Source organism: Mastomys coucha, unplaced genomic scaffold (genome assembly GCF_008632895.1).
Source record: "Mastomys coucha isolate ucsf_1 unplaced genomic scaffold, UCSF_Mcou_1 pScaffold18, whole genome shotgun sequence".
Classification (NCBI taxonomy): Eukaryota; Metazoa; Chordata; class Mammalia; order Rodentia; family Muridae; genus Mastomys; species Mastomys coucha.
Window position 1 is genome coordinate 94,679,135 of NW_022196900.1, and position 16,935 is coordinate 94,696,069.

The 16,935-nt window shown below is 41.8% G+C and overlaps 1 protein-coding gene across 10 annotated transcripts in view; it reads left to right on the forward strand.

Moving 5' to 3' along the window:
* The window catches only part of Hp1bp3 (heterochromatin protein 1 binding protein 3), a 26,747-nt gene extending 10,946 nt beyond the window's left edge, over positions 1–15,801 (forward strand). For 5 of the 10 annotated variants that reach the window (XM_031379185.1, XM_031379190.1, XM_031379187.1 and 2 more), the window contains 8 exons: positions 3,082–3,225; positions 4,684–4,761; positions 5,393–5,547; positions 9,408–9,498; positions 10,955–11,114; positions 12,228–12,339; positions 13,376–13,492; positions 14,108–15,801. In XM_031379185.1, coding sequence (XP_031235045.1) covers positions 3,082–3,225; positions 4,684–4,761; positions 5,393–5,547; positions 9,408–9,498; positions 10,955–11,114; positions 12,228–12,339; positions 13,376–13,492; positions 14,108–14,402 — 1,152 coding nt within the window. In that variant the 3' untranslated portion in view covers positions 14,403–15,801. The remainder of the gene's footprint in view (positions 1–3,081; positions 3,226–4,683; positions 4,762–5,392; positions 5,548–9,407; positions 9,499–10,954; positions 11,115–12,227; positions 12,340–13,375; positions 13,493–14,107) is intronic. The other 5 variants (XM_031379188.1, XM_031379194.1, XM_031379186.1 and 2 more) reach the window with 3 other exon arrangements.
* The last annotated feature ends 1,134 nt before the right edge of the window (positions 15,802–16,935 follow it).

Consider the following 16,935-nt stretch of genomic DNA (forward strand, 5'->3'; position numbering starts at 1 on the left):
AAAAAAAAAAAAAAAAAAAAAAAAAAAAAAGAATTCCTGCTTTGCTTCTTAAAGGAGTTTCATCACATGAGGCACATGTTTTTCTGCCTTATTTACATTTGATGAACACCCTATCCCCCAAGACAGGGTTTCTCTGTGTAGCCCTGGCTGTCTTAGAAATTGCCCTGTAGATCAGGCTGACATTGAACTCAAAGATCCACCTGCTGCTTCCTCCTGGGTGCTGGCACATTTGTTTTTTAAAACTCATATCACGGGGCTGGAGAGATGATTTAGCACTTAAGAGCACTTGCTGGTCTTACAGAAAACTTGGGTTCCATCCTCAGCACCCACATGAACCAGCTCATGACTGTCTATAAATACAGCTCTAGAGCAGGATGCCCTCAATGGGCACCCTACATACATCACATATACAGCTCATGACTGTCTATAAATACAGCTCCAGGAGCCAGATGCCCTCAGTGGGCACCCTACATACATCACATATACACATATGCACATCTAAAGTAAAGTCATTAGAAAATAGTCAGAATTTTTATTAAAAATTACTCTCAAGTTTTGTTTGTACAGCTAAGCACCTCATATATACCACTTTTCATGCCTAAAATAACTTCAAATAAATAATTAATAAATACTACTGCTTTGTTTTTTCACTAATTTCAAAATATAATATTAAAAATTAGCCTTCTTACAAAGCATTATGACTTCAATGTAATCCGTTGGCTTCATTAGCATATGTGGCTCTCATAGTTTTTTTGAGGTCAGGGGGAATTTCATGATGAGGCACAAGTTGAATGACCTTGAGCTCCCTATTAGTCAAGCATGACTTTGAATTGTTGACTCTTCTGCAAGATTACAGGTTTTGGCTGCCAGGCCAGCACCAGATGAACGTGCTATCTTATACTGCCTTTATTATATAAATTTCCTAACTTCCCCTGCTTGGGATTGAATGCCTAAGTCCTTCTCTGCCCTCCTTCTGTATTTAAAACCAGAAGCTTTATTTTTGTTTCCATGTATGCCTATTGAGGTTATGGCATCATGTGTGTTCAGGAGCCTTTGAAGAGGGCATTGGACGCTCTGGACCTGGAGTGACAGGTAGTTTAAAGCTGCCATGTTGGTACTGGCACCAAGTCTAGGCCTCTAAGAACATGTTGAGCCAGCTTTCCAGATAGATTGCTAGAGGTTCTTTCTTTTCTTCCTTTCTTTTTTTGAGACAGTTTCTTTGTGTAACAGCTCTGGCTGTCCTGGAACTTGCCCTATAGTCCAGGTTGGCCTTGAATTCACAAAGATCTGCCTCTGCTTCTGCCTCTGTCTCCCGAGTGCTGGGTTTAAAGGTGATCTTCACAACTGCCCAGCACAATCTCTATTCTTTACATAGCCTCTCTTTAAGAATTTCACATACAGGGCAGTGGTAGTGCACACCTTTAATCCCAGCACTTGGGAGGCCTTGGCAGGTAGAATTTGAGGCCAGCCTGGTCTACAGAGTGAGTTCCAGGTCAGCCAGGGCTACACAGAGAAACCCTGTCTCGAAAAACCAAACCAAACCAAACAAAAATGAGCTGACACTATTGTGATAGTATTGTTGTGTTTCCTTTAATGCTAAAGGTCTGTATTCTGAATTGTCTGTGTTCCTTTTCCTGTTCCTGGGATAAAATATACTCTCAAAAGCATGTTAAGGAAAAGTTTGAGATTTTGGTTTGGTCTCTCTGTGTAGCCGTGGCTGTCCGGAACTCACTCTGTAGAACAAATTTGCTTTGAACTCAAGAGATACCCCTGCCCCTGCCTTCCCAGTTGTGGCATTAAAGGCATGTACGACCACTGCTTGGTGGTTTTTTTTTTTAAAGATGTATTCACTTTTATGTATGAGTGTTTTGCCTGTATGTATTTGTATGCATCATATTCCATGTCTGGTGCCCATAGAAGCCAGAAGCGAGTGTTGGGTACCATAGAGCTAGCATTGCAGGTGATTGTCAACTGTCATACGGGTGATGGAAATTGTGCATAAGTCCTCTGCAAGATCAACAAATGCTCTAAACTGCTTAGCCATCTCTAGCACCGAAGAAGGGTTTATTTTAGTTCACAGTTCAAAGCACTGCCCATCAGGGACTAAAGGTCACAGCTGCAGGATCTTAAAATAGTGGTCATGCCAGATGTGGTGGTCCAGTACTCAGTAGACAAAGACAGATCTCTGAAGCAGGCCAGCCTACTCCACCTAGTTTCCGGACAGCCAGAGTCACATAGAGAGACCCTGTCTCACAAAAGGAGCTTGGAGTGTGGAGAAACACATGGTGGTTTATATCTATAGGCAGAGGAGGAGCAACGGATGCATGTTCCCCGTTTCTATTCATACAGCCCAGGAGTCCTGCCCAGGGAATGGCCCCACTCACTCATTTTTTTTTTTTTTTTTTTTTTTTTTTTTTTTTTTTTTTTTTTTTTGGTTTTTCGAGACAGGGTTTCTCTGTGTAGACCTGGCTGTCCTGGAACTCACTCTGTAAACCAGGCTGGCCTCGAACTCAGAGATCTGCCTGCCTCTGCCTCCCAAGTGCTGGGATTAAAGGCATGCACCATCACCGTCCGTTCCCACTCACTCTTAAGATGAGTCTTCCCATATCACTTAACTTCACGTTGTCTGTCACCGTTACACCAAAGGTCTATCTCTATGTGATTCTAGATTCTATCCAGTTGACAGTCAATACTGTTACATAAATCCAGACTAGAATTAAAGTGATAAAGAGATTTTCATTAACTCTTAGAATATTTATGGTTTGGGGGTTGGTCTTACACGTAACCTAGGTTGGCCTTGCAGAGATGCACCTACCTCCAGCTCTTGAGTGGTGAGATTACAGGTGGGAGCTACTATACCCAGCAGTTCCTGTGACTGTGAAAGATTCAGATTGTTGCAGAAGCCCTTGTTAGTGTTATTCTCCATAGCTTTACAAGCCTAACTGCACTGACCTGAAGCACTGGTCATTCCTCTGCCTCTTTACCATTAAGCTCATTTCTGTAGGAACTCATTTAGAAAACCATTCAGAGTCTCTAGCCCAAAATAACTACCATTGTAAGTCTGGTTTGAAAATCTTGCAGGCATGCTTCCAGAAGAGTGGCGCATCAGTGGTTGCTATTCGAAAGTACATCATTCATAAGTACCCTTCCCTGGATCTGGAGAGAAGGGGCTATCTCCTTAAGCAAGCACTGAAGAGAGAGTTAAACAGAGGAGTCATCAAACAGGTACTACACCACTGTAGAAAATAAGAGTACTTCATGTATCAGCTTTGCTAAGTCCATCTCTAACAATAGTTATGTGTAGCCTTCTTTTGTTAAAAGTAAGTTATATGGCTGAAATAATTCAGCTGGACCTTGTCTTCCCATGTGAGGCCTCAGAGCCCAGACGGCAGTTGCCTTTATAGGTCACTGTTTTCTTTTCTTGTTTGTTTGTTTGTTTGTTTGTTTGTTTGTTTTGAGACAGGGTTGGTTTCTCTGTGTATCCCTGGCTGTCTTGGAACTTACTCTGTAGACCAGGCTAGCCTGGAACTCAGAGACTTCCTGCTTCTCCTGAGTACTAGGATTAAAGGTGTGTGCCACCACCACCTGGCTTTGTAGCCCACTCTGTTTTTCTTTTACTTTATTCATTTATTTATTTATTTATTTTCATGTACAGTGGTGTTTTGCCTGCGTGTATGTCTGTGTCAGTGTTTCTGGAACTGGAATTGCAACAGTTGTAAGGTGCAGGGAACTGAACCCAGGTCCTCTGGAAGAGTGAGCAGCCACTGCTCCTACCAAGTGCTCTTACCAGTGCTTAGCCCTCTGCAGGGCTCTCTTAACTGAGGGTTATACAATGGTGTGATTTTTTTTTTTTTTTCTGCCTGTTGTACTATTGGTTGGATCATTGGAGACTGGCTTATGCTTGAAATTACATAGCTCTGAAAGGGATAACAAGGTTAGGGAATATATTGCCAGAACAGAAGACAACTTGCTTTTTTGTTAGGTTTGTTAGCTCTAAAATTTGATTTATCCGACTCAATTGGTTACTTAAAAATTGGCTTGTAGGTAAACTCACCTTAATTGATTATTATATAAACTGTTAATGCTTAAAAGCAAAAGCATCAGATGAAGCCCAAATAGAACTCAACTGATTGCAGGCATGATCTTTGCTACTTTGTTTAGTTCTTCAAGGTATTGCTTGGAGTTGGTACAGCTTAGGGCAGGCATCAGGTCCTGGTCACCCTGCCCTGGGAAAACGTCAGGACAGTCTTAGGACAGAAATGGACTTTTATCTCATCAAGTGCACTCTTCAGAAGTCCACAGTGAGAAAAGAAACCCATGGGAGCAAAAGAGCTCGTCTAGGATCCAGTTCATCACCGTCCCAGAGCTGCGGTGGGTCAGACAGGGCAACTCTGCTTGGGAGCTCTCAAGGACTAGTTAACGTTACAGGATTTACTCAGTGCATTCTCTGTGTAGGGTACTTGCAGGTCCATCAATGAATAGTGATTCCTGTTGTGTGGAGAGTTCGTTTGTTTGTTTGTTTTTAATGTGTCCTGTCCCAGGCCTTGACTCCTCAACTCCAGTGTTCCTTCTTTGCAGTTAAGAAGTACTTCCTTCACATTAGATTTCCCATCAGGCTCTGTAACCATCTAGTGTGGAGTTACACACTCACTACAGGAATAACATAGACTTCATTTACTTTAGGTAAAAGGGAAAGGTGCATCTGGCAGTTTTGTCGTGGTCCAGAAATCAAAACCACCTCAGAAATCCAAAAACAGAAAGGTAAGTCTACCAGGGTTTGAGTGTTGAAGCACTGTCCCACTGCTGAGCTTGTGTTGAAGCGCTGTTCCTACTGCTGAAGATGGAGCGCTGCTGAGGGCCCATGTGAGCAGTGCTATTTGTAGGGGCAGCCTTCCCACTAAGCTTAGAGAGGTTGTGAGTAATTTCCCCATATCAGGGAGTGCAGTACCAGATTGCAAACCGTAGCATTCCAGCCTTGTTAGGCCTATGGTCCTTAGTGCCTTATGTTGAATTATGGGCAACTGTATGAATTACGTGATTTTTTGTGAAATATATTTTAATCTAAAGAGATATATATGTACATTTCTGCTCAAGCCAGACCCCAGACTGTGCTCGGATCCCTTTTGTCTTCTCATTTTTGTAAGTACTAACACACAACACAGGTTTCATTGATTTAAAAACAAAGCAAAACAAAAAAACTATGGCTCAAAACTAAAAAGTAAAATAATATTTGTCTGTGTCAATGATTAAAAGCATGATGATCTGTATTATTTTTATAACTGAAAGTTTTATACATTTAAAATTAAATCCCTAGCTGCTCTGGAACTGTAGGCAGCAGTGGGCCGGCAGCTGTCTGCTCGGTGAGGGTCTAACTGTTGATGCTGTGTTGCAGAAGAAGGGCTTAGCAGTGGATCCAGAACCACAAGTAAAACTGGAAGATGTTCTCCCATTGGCTTTCACTCGACTCTGTGAACCTAAGGAAGCTTCCTACAGCCTCATCAGGAAATATGTGTCTCAGTACTACCCTACGCTCAGAGTGGACATCAGGTATCAGCATGCTCCCTTACACCCCTCTAGAGAAAGGACATAGATGACGTAGTTAAGGATTTCTTTGGGATGAGCCAGAATTAAATCTTTTTGTATGATATATATATATATATATATATTAATTCGGTATGGTTTTTTTCTGTGTCATATGTAAGGGTTTTTGTTGTTGTTCTTTTCATACTTTTTTTTAACTTTTTTTTCAAAGATTTATTTATTGTTATATATAAGTACACTGTAGCTGTCTTCAGACACACCAGAAGATTGCGTCAGATCTTATTATGGATGATTATGAGCCACCATGTGGTTGCTGGCACTTGAACTCAGGGCCTTTGGAAGAGCAGTCAGTGTTCTTAACCACTGAGCCATTTCTCCAGCCCTCTCTTCATGTTCTTACAGGATCCTAATAGAGTCTACATGCCCCTCAACAGTCAGGACCTGTGTGGGATATGGTTCTGGGGGCCTCGTGATACCAAAGACTCAGAACTACTGAGCATGTGCTTTGCAGAGGGAAACACATGAGCAGTAGATAGAGTGCACGGCTTCCTGTGTGATTCCTTTTGTGTTTAAGATAGGAGCTCACTGTGTAGCCTACACTGCCATCAAACTCAGGCTTCCGGCTTCTGCCTTCTGAGTAGTAGATTACTCCTGGCATCTGCTGTACTTTGCACTACTGACAATTGAAGCCAGGGCCTCATGGTTCTAAAGCAAGCCTCTACCGTTTATCTATACTCTGGCTCCTTTTTCTACTTTTTATTTTGACACATTATTGCATTAAATTGTCTGAGACATGTCTTAAACTTGTGATTCTCCTGCCTCAGCCTGCTAAATAGTTGGTATTATAGTCCTGCACTGTTGGTCTCATCCTCTGGTATGCTTTATTTAAATCTTCCCTAGAATATTTAAAATACCCAATATAAATGTTATATTAATAGATTTTATAATATATGCAACAATGGTAAAGGGAAAGTGTGTATTCAGTATAAGTATAGTTCCCCTATCCCAAAATGTTTTTGAACCAATATTGAATCAATCCTTCCTGTAGAAGGACTGATTTGAGACAGATTTCAAGTAGCCCAGACTAGCCACAAACTTGCTGTGTAATAGAGCTGTCTTGAGTTGGTAGTCCTCTTGCTTCTACCTCTGAAGTAATGAGCTCAAGTACGTGTGAGTGTGCATGTGGAGTATCTACGGGGACATGTGCTCGAGTGTTCAGATGCCTGTGCACATGCCCAGGTCTGAAGTTGATGCTGGGAGTCTGTCTTGGTTGGGCCACTGAATCCTTTGGCTAGTCTGGCTAGCTAATTTGCTCTAAGAGTTTTTTTCCCTGCCTCCTGTAAGCTGGGAATACTGATGGACTTTTGCATGGTGTCTGGGGTTTGAGCTTGAATCTTCATACTTACCTGGCAAGCATTTTACCCATTGTCTTAATTTCTTTTCTGTTGCTTTGACAAAACACCACGACCAGGGCAGCATACAAAAGAAAATGCTTACTTGGGCTTCTGAGATCAGAGGATTAGAGTCTATGATAGAGCAAAGACACATGGCTATGGCACCAGTTCTTTGAAACCTCAAAGTCCACCCTTGTAACACACCTCCTCTAACTAAGGCTACATTTTCAAATCCTTCTCAAACAGTTCAGCAACTGGTGACCAAGTATTCAAACATAGGAGCCTATGGGGCCATTCTCATTCAAACAAGCACACCCACAGAGCTATCTGCACAGCCCCTGTAACTCCTTTCATGTTGGGGTTAAATGGTGGCTCCATGGTTAGGAGCATTGATTTCCAGTCCTCAAATGGTAGCTCAAGTCTAGTTCCAAGGGTCTGATGCCTCCTCAAGTACGAGGCATACATATATGGTGCACAGACAGACAGACCAACAGACGTGCACACACACACACACATGCACACATATGCAGGCATAAACATGAATAAACATAGCGGGGTGGTGGTGGCTCACGCTTTTAATCCCAGCACTTGGGAGGCAGAGGCAGGTGGATTTCTGAGTCTACAGAGTGAGTTCCAGGACAGCAAGGGCTACACAGAGAAACCCTGTCTCAAAAAACCAAAAGAAAGAAAGCAAGAAAGAAGAAAAAAAGAAGGAAAGAAAGAGAGAGAATGAAATATTTTTTAAAAACCCTCTTCTATCAATTTTAGATAGTCATTTTCTGTTTGCTGTGATAGCTCAGGTTTTATTTAACAGAAAACAGGGGCCATGGAGATGCCTCAGTGAGTAAGGGTGCTGCCAAGCCTAACTTAGTGTGGTCCCAGGACCCACATGGTAGAAAAAGAACTTCCTTTTCATGTTGTCATCCGATTTATACAGATGTGCACAAAATAAGTTAATAAGAACTTCCTTAAAGGGAGAAGGCTTGACAACTTACATAAATAGTGTATCTTTCTCATTTAAATATAAAATTCTGAGTAATTTAGTGTGTGTGTGTTTGAGAGTTTGAGACAGGGTCTCATTTTGTAGGCTAGGTTGGCTTTGAATTCACAGAAATCCACCTGCCTTTGTTTCTCCCTTATGAGAGCTGAACTTAAAGGCATGTACCACAGCAGGCTTTCCTTTCAGGAGATGGTGACCAAAGTGTTTGGGTTGTTACAATTGCTAAGTTGTGGATTTATGCAAACAGTGAGACGTGCACTATTGCTGCCCTTTTGTCTCTGTTCTAACCACCTCAGACAGACAACATTATGGACAGCAGTGAACCGGAAACTGAGTCCACCTCCTTGTTGAAGCTCTTTTCCCCTTTTTGTTCTGTAAGGCCACATTGCTTCTTGCAGCTATCTCCATGGAGTCCTGACAGCTAGCTAGGTAGCTAACTTGCTTGCTTGCTCTTTCTTTCTTTCTTTCTTTCTTTCTTTCTTTCTTTCTTTCTTTCTTTCTTTCCTTTCTCTCTTTCTTCCTTCCTTCCTTTCTTCCTCCCTTCCTTTCTTTCATTCTTTCATTCTTTCTTTTGAGATAGGATCTCATGGGGACTAGAGAGATGGCTCAGTGGTTAAGAGCACTGTCTGCTCTTCTAGAGGTCCTGAGTTTAATTCCCAGCAGCTACATGATGGCTCACAACCATCTGTAATGAGATCTGATGCCCTCTTCTGGGGTGTCTGAAGACAGCAATAGTATATTTAAGTACATAAAATTAAAATAAATCTTTAAAAAAAAAACATAGGATCTCATGTGTCAAAGGCTATTAAACTTTTGAGTGTCATCACAGTGAGTGTGCCTTAATTGCTTTGTCCTCATCAGAACTTTGAGACAACGTAAATTTATTTCCCATGTTAAGATGCTCACAGGATCCTTTACTACTTCAGTTTCCTTGGGGGGGGGGGGGGGGGGTTGGATGTGCACATGAACGTGAGCATGTGGAAGCCAGAGGTCAACTTTTGGTGTGCTATTCCTCAGCACATGTCATTTATCTCCAAAATTGCCCTTTTTTAAAAAAAAGTATTTTTACATATTATGTGAATTTGGTTGGTATGACAAAAGCCAAAAAGCTTTGTGTGGCTCGGGCCACACAATAAGACCCCATTTGGAGTAAAATCATGTCTTTGCTTTGTTTAATTGTTTGGGGCATTCATCAGTCTGATGGTAGTAAGTTCCAGGGTCTTGGCATGCTCTGGCTGTTAGAAAGTCTGTACTATATGTGAGGACTATGCATATGTCAGTAACTGCTTCCTTAGGAAAAAAGGAGTTCTGCTTGTCAGGATGCCTGCAGTGTGGTGTTCCGTTTTTGTCCTTTTAACAAGCTATTACACATAATAGGAATTACAACTTTAGATCTGGAAATAGCCTCATGTCTGTTTCTGCAAGTCTTCTTTCATTGACATATTTATCACTGTTGTTGTTTCTCTCTGCAGGCCCCAATTGTTGAAGAATGCTCTGCAGAGAGCAGTAGAGAGAGGTCAGCTAGAGCAGATAACTGGCAAAGGTGCCTCGGGGACATTCCAGGTTAGCATCTGCAGGCTTACTTGTCGAACTGGTTCTCAAAGAATCTCTTTTATTCTCAAACTGTTGAAGACCTTCAAAAAATGTTTTTTATGTGTTAACATCTATCAGTGTTTACTGAATTAGAAATTAAAACTAAGAACCAAGCATGGTGGCACACACCTTGTAATCTCAGGCCAAGGGAGACTGAGGTAAGAAAAGTTCAGATTCAAATCCTTCATGAGCTACATAGTGAGGCCATGTCTCAAGAAATAAAAAGATAACAAAGTAGGTAAAGGTGCTTGGCTTCAAGTCTGATGACCTTAGTTCTGTCCTCGGATCCAGGTGGAAGAAGGAAAGAAGCAGCTGTTGTAAATTTAGCAATTTCTTTGTCAATGGCGTGTGTGTATGTGTGTCTCCACATAATAACCCAACAGTAAATGAATGTAATAAGATTTGGAAAAACTGAACATTTTACATTGTTTTGTTTTCTGAGACAGGGTTTCTCTGTGTAGCCCTGGCTGTCCTGGAATTCACTCTGTAGACCAGGCTGGCCTCGAACTCAGAAATCCACTTGCCTCTGCCTCCCAAGTGCTGGGATTAAATGTGTGCATGACCACTGCCTGGCTTAGCCTTGACCTTTCTGTGTAGTTGAGATGACTTTGAACTTCTAGTCCTTCTGTTCTTATCTCCTAAGTCTTGGGGTTACAAGCATTTGCCACCATCACTGGTTTATATGGTATTGATGTTTGAACACCGGGCTTCATGTATGCTAGACAAGGAGCCTACTAAATGATCCTTATTTACATACAAGTTTGAAGCCAAACTTCTTTCTGATAAATGAAACCCAGTAACCCAATACTGTAGAGCATTCCTGTTTTCTTTTCCTATTTGACTAATTGTTACTATTCTCTGTCTCTGTCTCTCTCTCTGTCTGTCTGTCTCTCTCTGCCTCTCTCTGTTTCTCTCTCTGCCTCTTTCTCTCTCTCTCCTCTGTCTCTGTCTGTCTTTTTCCCTCTCTCCCCCCCTCTCACTCTCTCTCTCTCTCTCTCTCTCTCTCTCTCTCTGTCTCTCTCTTTCTCTCTCTCTCTTTCTCTCTGAGAGAAATTGTTACTGATCTTTATTTTTTAGCCTCAGCCTGGAATTAGGCCATGTAATTTTATGATCCTCTAGATATTTATCTATTTTTCATGGCACAAGGCATAAAGATGTCAGTCCCTTTGGGTTCAAAATACGTACTGCTGTTTTAGGAGGGTTGGAGGGATTAATGGAAGAAGAAAATAACCACAAGAGGGTTGGGACTCCTCGGTTAAATTGAGACCTGGTGAGTGGGAAGAAAAGTCCCTGACCTGACAATTCATTGTAAAACATATCTGTGCTGATGCAGGAGCTCCGACCCACCTGGTGCAGAGGAGTCTTGTCTTGACCTGCTTTGGGAGAGTGTTGTCTTGATGCTTTTCTCTTCCTCCTTGGAAAACAGCTGAAGAAATCAGGGGAGAAACCCCTGCTTGGTGGGAGCCTGATGGAGTATGCAATCTTGTCTGCCATCGCTGCCATGAACGAGCCGAAGACCTGCTCCACCACTGCTCTGAAGAAGTATGTCCTGGAGAACCATCCAGGGACCAACTCTAACTATCAGAGTAAGAGTCAGGGATGTGTGCACTTAACTGGGGCTGGACAAGGACAGCTGCTGATGCGGAGGAGGAATCACTGACTGAGGAGTGATCAGCTGAGGTTTAATGCTGTTGAAAGAGCTGTTAACTTTCATTATTTGTGTGTGTGTGTGTGTGTGTGAGAGAGAGAGAGAGACAGAGAGACAGAGAGACAGAGAGACAGACAGACACAGAGAGAATGTATTTCACTGGCACCTGCAGAGGTCAAAACACGATATTAAATCCCCTATAGCTAAAGTTATAGATGATTGTGAGCAGCCTGAACATGAGTTCTGGGATCAAACTTGCATCCTGTGAAAGAGCAGCAAGGACCTTTACTGCTGAGCTGTGTCTCTGTCCCCTCACAGCTTTCATTTGTGAGATAATGTCTTATTGTTTCACCTAGGCTGGCATGGAACTCAAAGTCCTTAGGCCTTAGCCTTTTTTTTTTCGAGACAGGGTTTCTCTGTGTAGCTCTTGCTGTCCTAGAACTCACTCTGTAGACCAGGCTGGCCCCGAACTCAGAAATCTACCTGCCTCTGCCTCCCAAGTGCTGGGATTAAGGGTGTGCACCACCATTGCCCGGCAAGAATAAGACTCTTGGGCTGGAGAGATGGCTCAGCGGGGAAGAGCACTGACTGCTCTTCGGAAGGTCATGAGTTCAAATCCCAGCAACCACATGGTGGCTCACAACCACCCCTAATGAGATCTGATGCCCTCTTCTGGTGCATTTGAAGACAGCTACAGTGTACTTACATATAATAAATAAATAAATCTTAAAAAAAAAAAAAAAAAAAGAATAAGACTCTTGACCTCTAGACTCAAGGCAGTTACTTCATTCTAATCACCTCTTTACTTTTTCTGTGAAAAAAATTGACTCAAGGGATTCTAATGTTTCCTTTTACTTTTTTCAAAATAACTTGCCAAATTTATTGGCACAGAATAATTGTTTTATGAACTAATTATAAGTAACACAGTCAGACAAAAGGACTACACTAGTCGGTGTCTGACCAGTGTTGGTGTGGTTTGCATTTAGTCATGGTTGAGTGACCAAATCTGAATATATAAACTTTCTCTTCCTTCTTGAATTTTTTTGTAAAGTGCATTTGCTGAAAAAAACTCTGCAGAAATGTGAGAAGAACGGGTGGCTGGAGCAGATCTCTGGGAAGGGGTTCAGTGGCACCTTCCAGCTGTGCTTCCCCTACTACCCCAGGTGAGCACCCACAGTGAAGCACTGGCCACTGTGCACTTGAGTCTGCTGCCCGCTTACAAGCCTGGGTTAACATAGCTTGCCTCATTAATGTTAGCCTGAACCGGATCTATCTGAAAATAACAACTACCAAAAGGTCTCCCTAGAGTGGGCATTCCTGCTATTGGTTAGCCAGTTCTTGGACAGTCACTCGATGATCATTCTTTAGCTTTTTAAGTAATAGCAACAGTCAGCTTGCCAGAGAATTAAATACTAATTAATCACTCAGAAAATCAGATGTGGAGAACCTTGACCTCTTCCACAAATCCTAACTCTGCCTTCTTTAAGCTTCTATTTGAAAACCTGTCTCTTATCCATGGTGTATTTAACTGTCGAACAGAAGCGTATGTAAAGCTCTTAGCTGCTCTATGTGTTGGTGCCACAACTCTCTTAGGCTTTTATTAGTAAGATGCTATAGCCTGTGCTGTGAGGATCTTGCTTTAGCAACTCTACATTAATACTTTCTTACATAACTATTCTTAAAACCATAGACATTACTTTGTTTAATGTATACTTAAGCTTTCATGCATTAAATAGTAAATTGAATAGTCGGGTCATATACATGTTTTAATTTATAGAAATACTAATAGAGGAAAGTTTAAAAAGAGTTTAGGGGATACAAATCTTGCCTGATTTCTTTAAAACTTTGAAGAGTTTTGGTCTTATAGTTATCTGCCAGTATTGGGAAGGCAAAACAAGGTCATTGTTCTATAGACCATTCACTGCTGTGTCTGGGGGAGATCACATGGCAGAAGGTTAGTGACTACTTACTAAATAGTGACAATTCTTATTACTAAATGATGGGAGGGAGAGGGGATAAAAACATGTCGAACTTCCTAGATTTATGGTGACTTTGTACATATGTTCAAAATAGGACAAATTCTAAACAGATACTTGTAGTCTGACTTGACATGTCTGAGGGAATCTGCTGACAGGCATCCAAGTTCACATTGCTTTCCTCGTCCTCCAAGATGATGGTTTACTGTTACCCCTACCTTAGCCCAGGAGTTCTATTTCCAAAGAAAGAGTCAGATGGCTCTGAAGATGAAGACGAGGATGAAGATGAAGATGAATCATCAGAAGACTCTGAGGATGAAGAACCACCACCCAAGAGGAGGTATGGCATGAGGAATCTGCTGAGACAGATAATAAATCTCTCAGAGCTGAAAATGGAGTTGAACTTGTAATTCTAGCTCTTAAGGAGGCTGAAGCAGGAGAATTGGAAGTTGATGGCCAGTGTGGGCAATTTATTGAAACCCCATCTCAAAAAGTAAAACAAGGCCTGGGGTCATAGGTCAGTGCAGAGTGATGAGTCTAGAGTGTGCCTAGTATCACTCAAAAACATTGCTAATAAGCAGGGCTAAGGTAGGAATGTGTTCTAACCATTTAATATCCTTCTCAGATTTTTTGTGCAACATTTAAATTATCCTCTCCCTTGAAAATTCAAGGACTCAGACTTCAGGCAGTGTGAATACATGATGTTTTTTCTGGTCAAACATAAATATTTGGTTTATTCAAAGAAAAATAATTCCATATTATCCCAGGAAATGACCTGTAGATTTCCCCAAATCAGTTAAATTTGTCTGAAGCCTGAATTGAGAAGTGAAGTCAAATTTCTGTTTTTAACATAGTGAATTCTATCTAAGCTACTTCTCTTTAAGCAGAAGGGACTTGTCCTGGCAAGTGACTTTGTCCTCTACTCAGTGATACATATACTCTTGTGTTCTCACAGCTTACAGAAGAAAACACCAGCCAAGTCCCAAGGGAAGACAGCATCCATGAAGCAGAGAGGGTCAAAGCCTGCGCGTAAAGTCCCTGCTGCTCAGAGAGGGAAGGTGAGGCCGCTGCCTAAGAAAGCTCCGCCCAAGGCCAAGACCCCTGCCAGGAAAGCCAGACCCTCACCCTCAATCATCAAGAAGCCTAGTGGGAGTGCCTCCAAAAAGCCCATAGCCAATGCAAAAAAGGAAGCAAAACTGCCCGGGAAGGGCAAATCTGCCATGAAGAAGTCTTTCAAGACAAAAAAGTAAATTTTATAGGAAAAAGGGTATCATGATTGAATTCAGAATCTTATTTTATAAAGGTCAGTGTGCATTTGTTTTCGTTATAATGCTTTTAAATTTTACTTTTTTCTTCCCATATGAACATTGTGGGAAGGAATATAAACAAACCAGTGTAGACATTTGTTAGCTTAGGTGCTGATCTCAGTGCCTGCTTTTTCATCACTTTAATTTCTGCCATAATGCTGGACTCCACTGACTGCTCCCTGCTCCCTCTGTTCATCCTAACCAACCCTCATCTCTTTGTGATCCGATTTGGTTTTTTTTCCTCCTTCAAGTTAATCTAAACAATTGCAAAGATGCATTTGTACTGAGCACCTACAGGTCTGGTGCTGGAAGTCAGGACGGGGCAGGAGCACTGGTGGGAAGGCAGTGCTGCTTCCTGCCTGGAGACAGCTAGAGCTGTGTGACTAACCCTGGCTGTCAGGGCATCCACTGACCGTTCTCCAGCTTGAGCTGGAGACATTTTAACTTTGGAAAGAAGCCCCAGTCTCTACGATCCCATAGATTCTGAAGATCTCCTCTCCTTTGGTCACTCTGACCAACGCCAAGCTCGCTTTGCTGCCCAGAGCACTGTTCCCTCAACAGCAAGCACAAGTCGGCACCACTTGGTTTTTGACTAAAGGGGAAGTACAGGAATATATGGAATCTGATTGCTGGTGTTGCTTATTACCAAAAATGACAGAATATTCTTGATCAAATGTCTAGATATATTTTTAATATTTGGGGCATGAGTTGTCCCTGTTTGAGAGTTCTGATTACTAATGTAGAAATGTTAAATGGTAAAACATAATTTGCTAAAATGACCAGTTTTCAGATTCACCTGTGCGTGTGTCCCCACTCCCACCCCACCCCATTCTTTCCATAGAATTTTTGATATCAGGCAAGCGGTTTCCTTTTTGAGATATTTTAACAGAAGAGAGGAGAGGGAGAAGCAAATGAAGCTGTGCTACCGAGCCCTCTTCTTCTTTGTATTTGTTTAGGGTGTGAGGTTGTGTAAAATAGTATTAGCTCCCTACTTGAGAACTACAGTTTCTGCTCATCACTTATTCTTCCCATGGCACTTAATATTTTAATTGTCTTAAGCTTTTTGATGTATACATCCTCTGGTCCCCCACATGCTGCCAGAGGAGAAGGTGTTTGTTTGAGATTCATTCCACTTGAACTGTCTCCTGGGATCCCCACATATGGCTGGGAAATGGACTTAAGGATTGGGCTTGAATTGGTGGCTCATACCTGTGAGGTCCCATCAAGAGTCATTGGGATTTGTGTTGCATGGAAGGCAATCTTTCCTGTTGTAAATCTTCCTTTTTTATGTACATATATTTTGAAAAATATGAATAAACATGAACTTTTAAAAGCTGCTGAACTACAACTTAGTTGAAAAGTTTCCAGGACCTGCCCTGCCATCTCTCCTCCTGCACAGGGACCACGGCTTCCATTTTCTTGTGAATTCTTACTTTGATGGTCATTTTTTTAAAAAGACTATTTGTTTATTTCTTTAATGTATATGAATATACTAAAGCTGTCTTCAGATATACCAGAAGAGGCCATCAGATCCCATTACAGATGGTTGTGAGCCACCATGTGGTTGCTGAGATTGAACTCAGGACTTCTAGAAGAGCAGTCAGTGCTCTTGACGGCTGAGCCATTTCTCCAGCCCCAAATCAAAGTTTTTTTAAAGAGTCATCTTCGGGACCAGAGAGATGGATGACTCAGCAGTCAAGAGCATTGTCCGCTCTACCAGAGGACCTGGGTTCAGTTCCCAGCATCCATATGGTAGCTCATATTTGCATCTAACTCCAGTTCCAGGGTTTCTGACACTCTCACACAGACATACTTGTATACAAAATACCAGTGAACCTAAAATTTTTAATTTTATTTTTTAATAATTTAAAATTAATTAAATTAAAATTTTTAATCTTTTAAAAGAGAGTCATCTTGAGGCTGTGGTGGCACACACCTTTAATCCTGGCACTTAGGAGTCAGGCAGGCTGATCTCTGAGTTCAAGGCTAGCCTGGTCTTTAGAGTGAGTGACAGCCAGAGAAACGCTGTCTTAAAAACAAAAAGAAAGAAAAGGGTCATCTTTATTGAAAGACTTTTCTCAACATCATAAGAGCCTAGTCTTTTGTGTTTAATTAATATACAAAATTCAGGTAAATCCTTAGACTGGATAAAAATGATAGCACAGTTATGAACTTCCTCGTATGTGTGCCAGGTATTGGTTACTCATAGGGGATTGTTAGCTACTTGTGCCAACAATTCTCTGCTCTTATGGAATCAAAAGTTATACAGTATTGCTTGTACAGAGGTTGCTGAGTGCTCAACTGGCCCCTGCCCCATACATCAGACACTGTAACTTGCACTGTGAGAAGCTGAGGTCATGTAAGGTCTCTCTGCTCTGCCTCACAAAAGTTCAGGGTAGGACAGTTGGCTTTAACGTCTTGGGAAGGGTAAAGACTGGATCATTCAGCTCAAAAGCCCAGCTGTCAAACATACTCA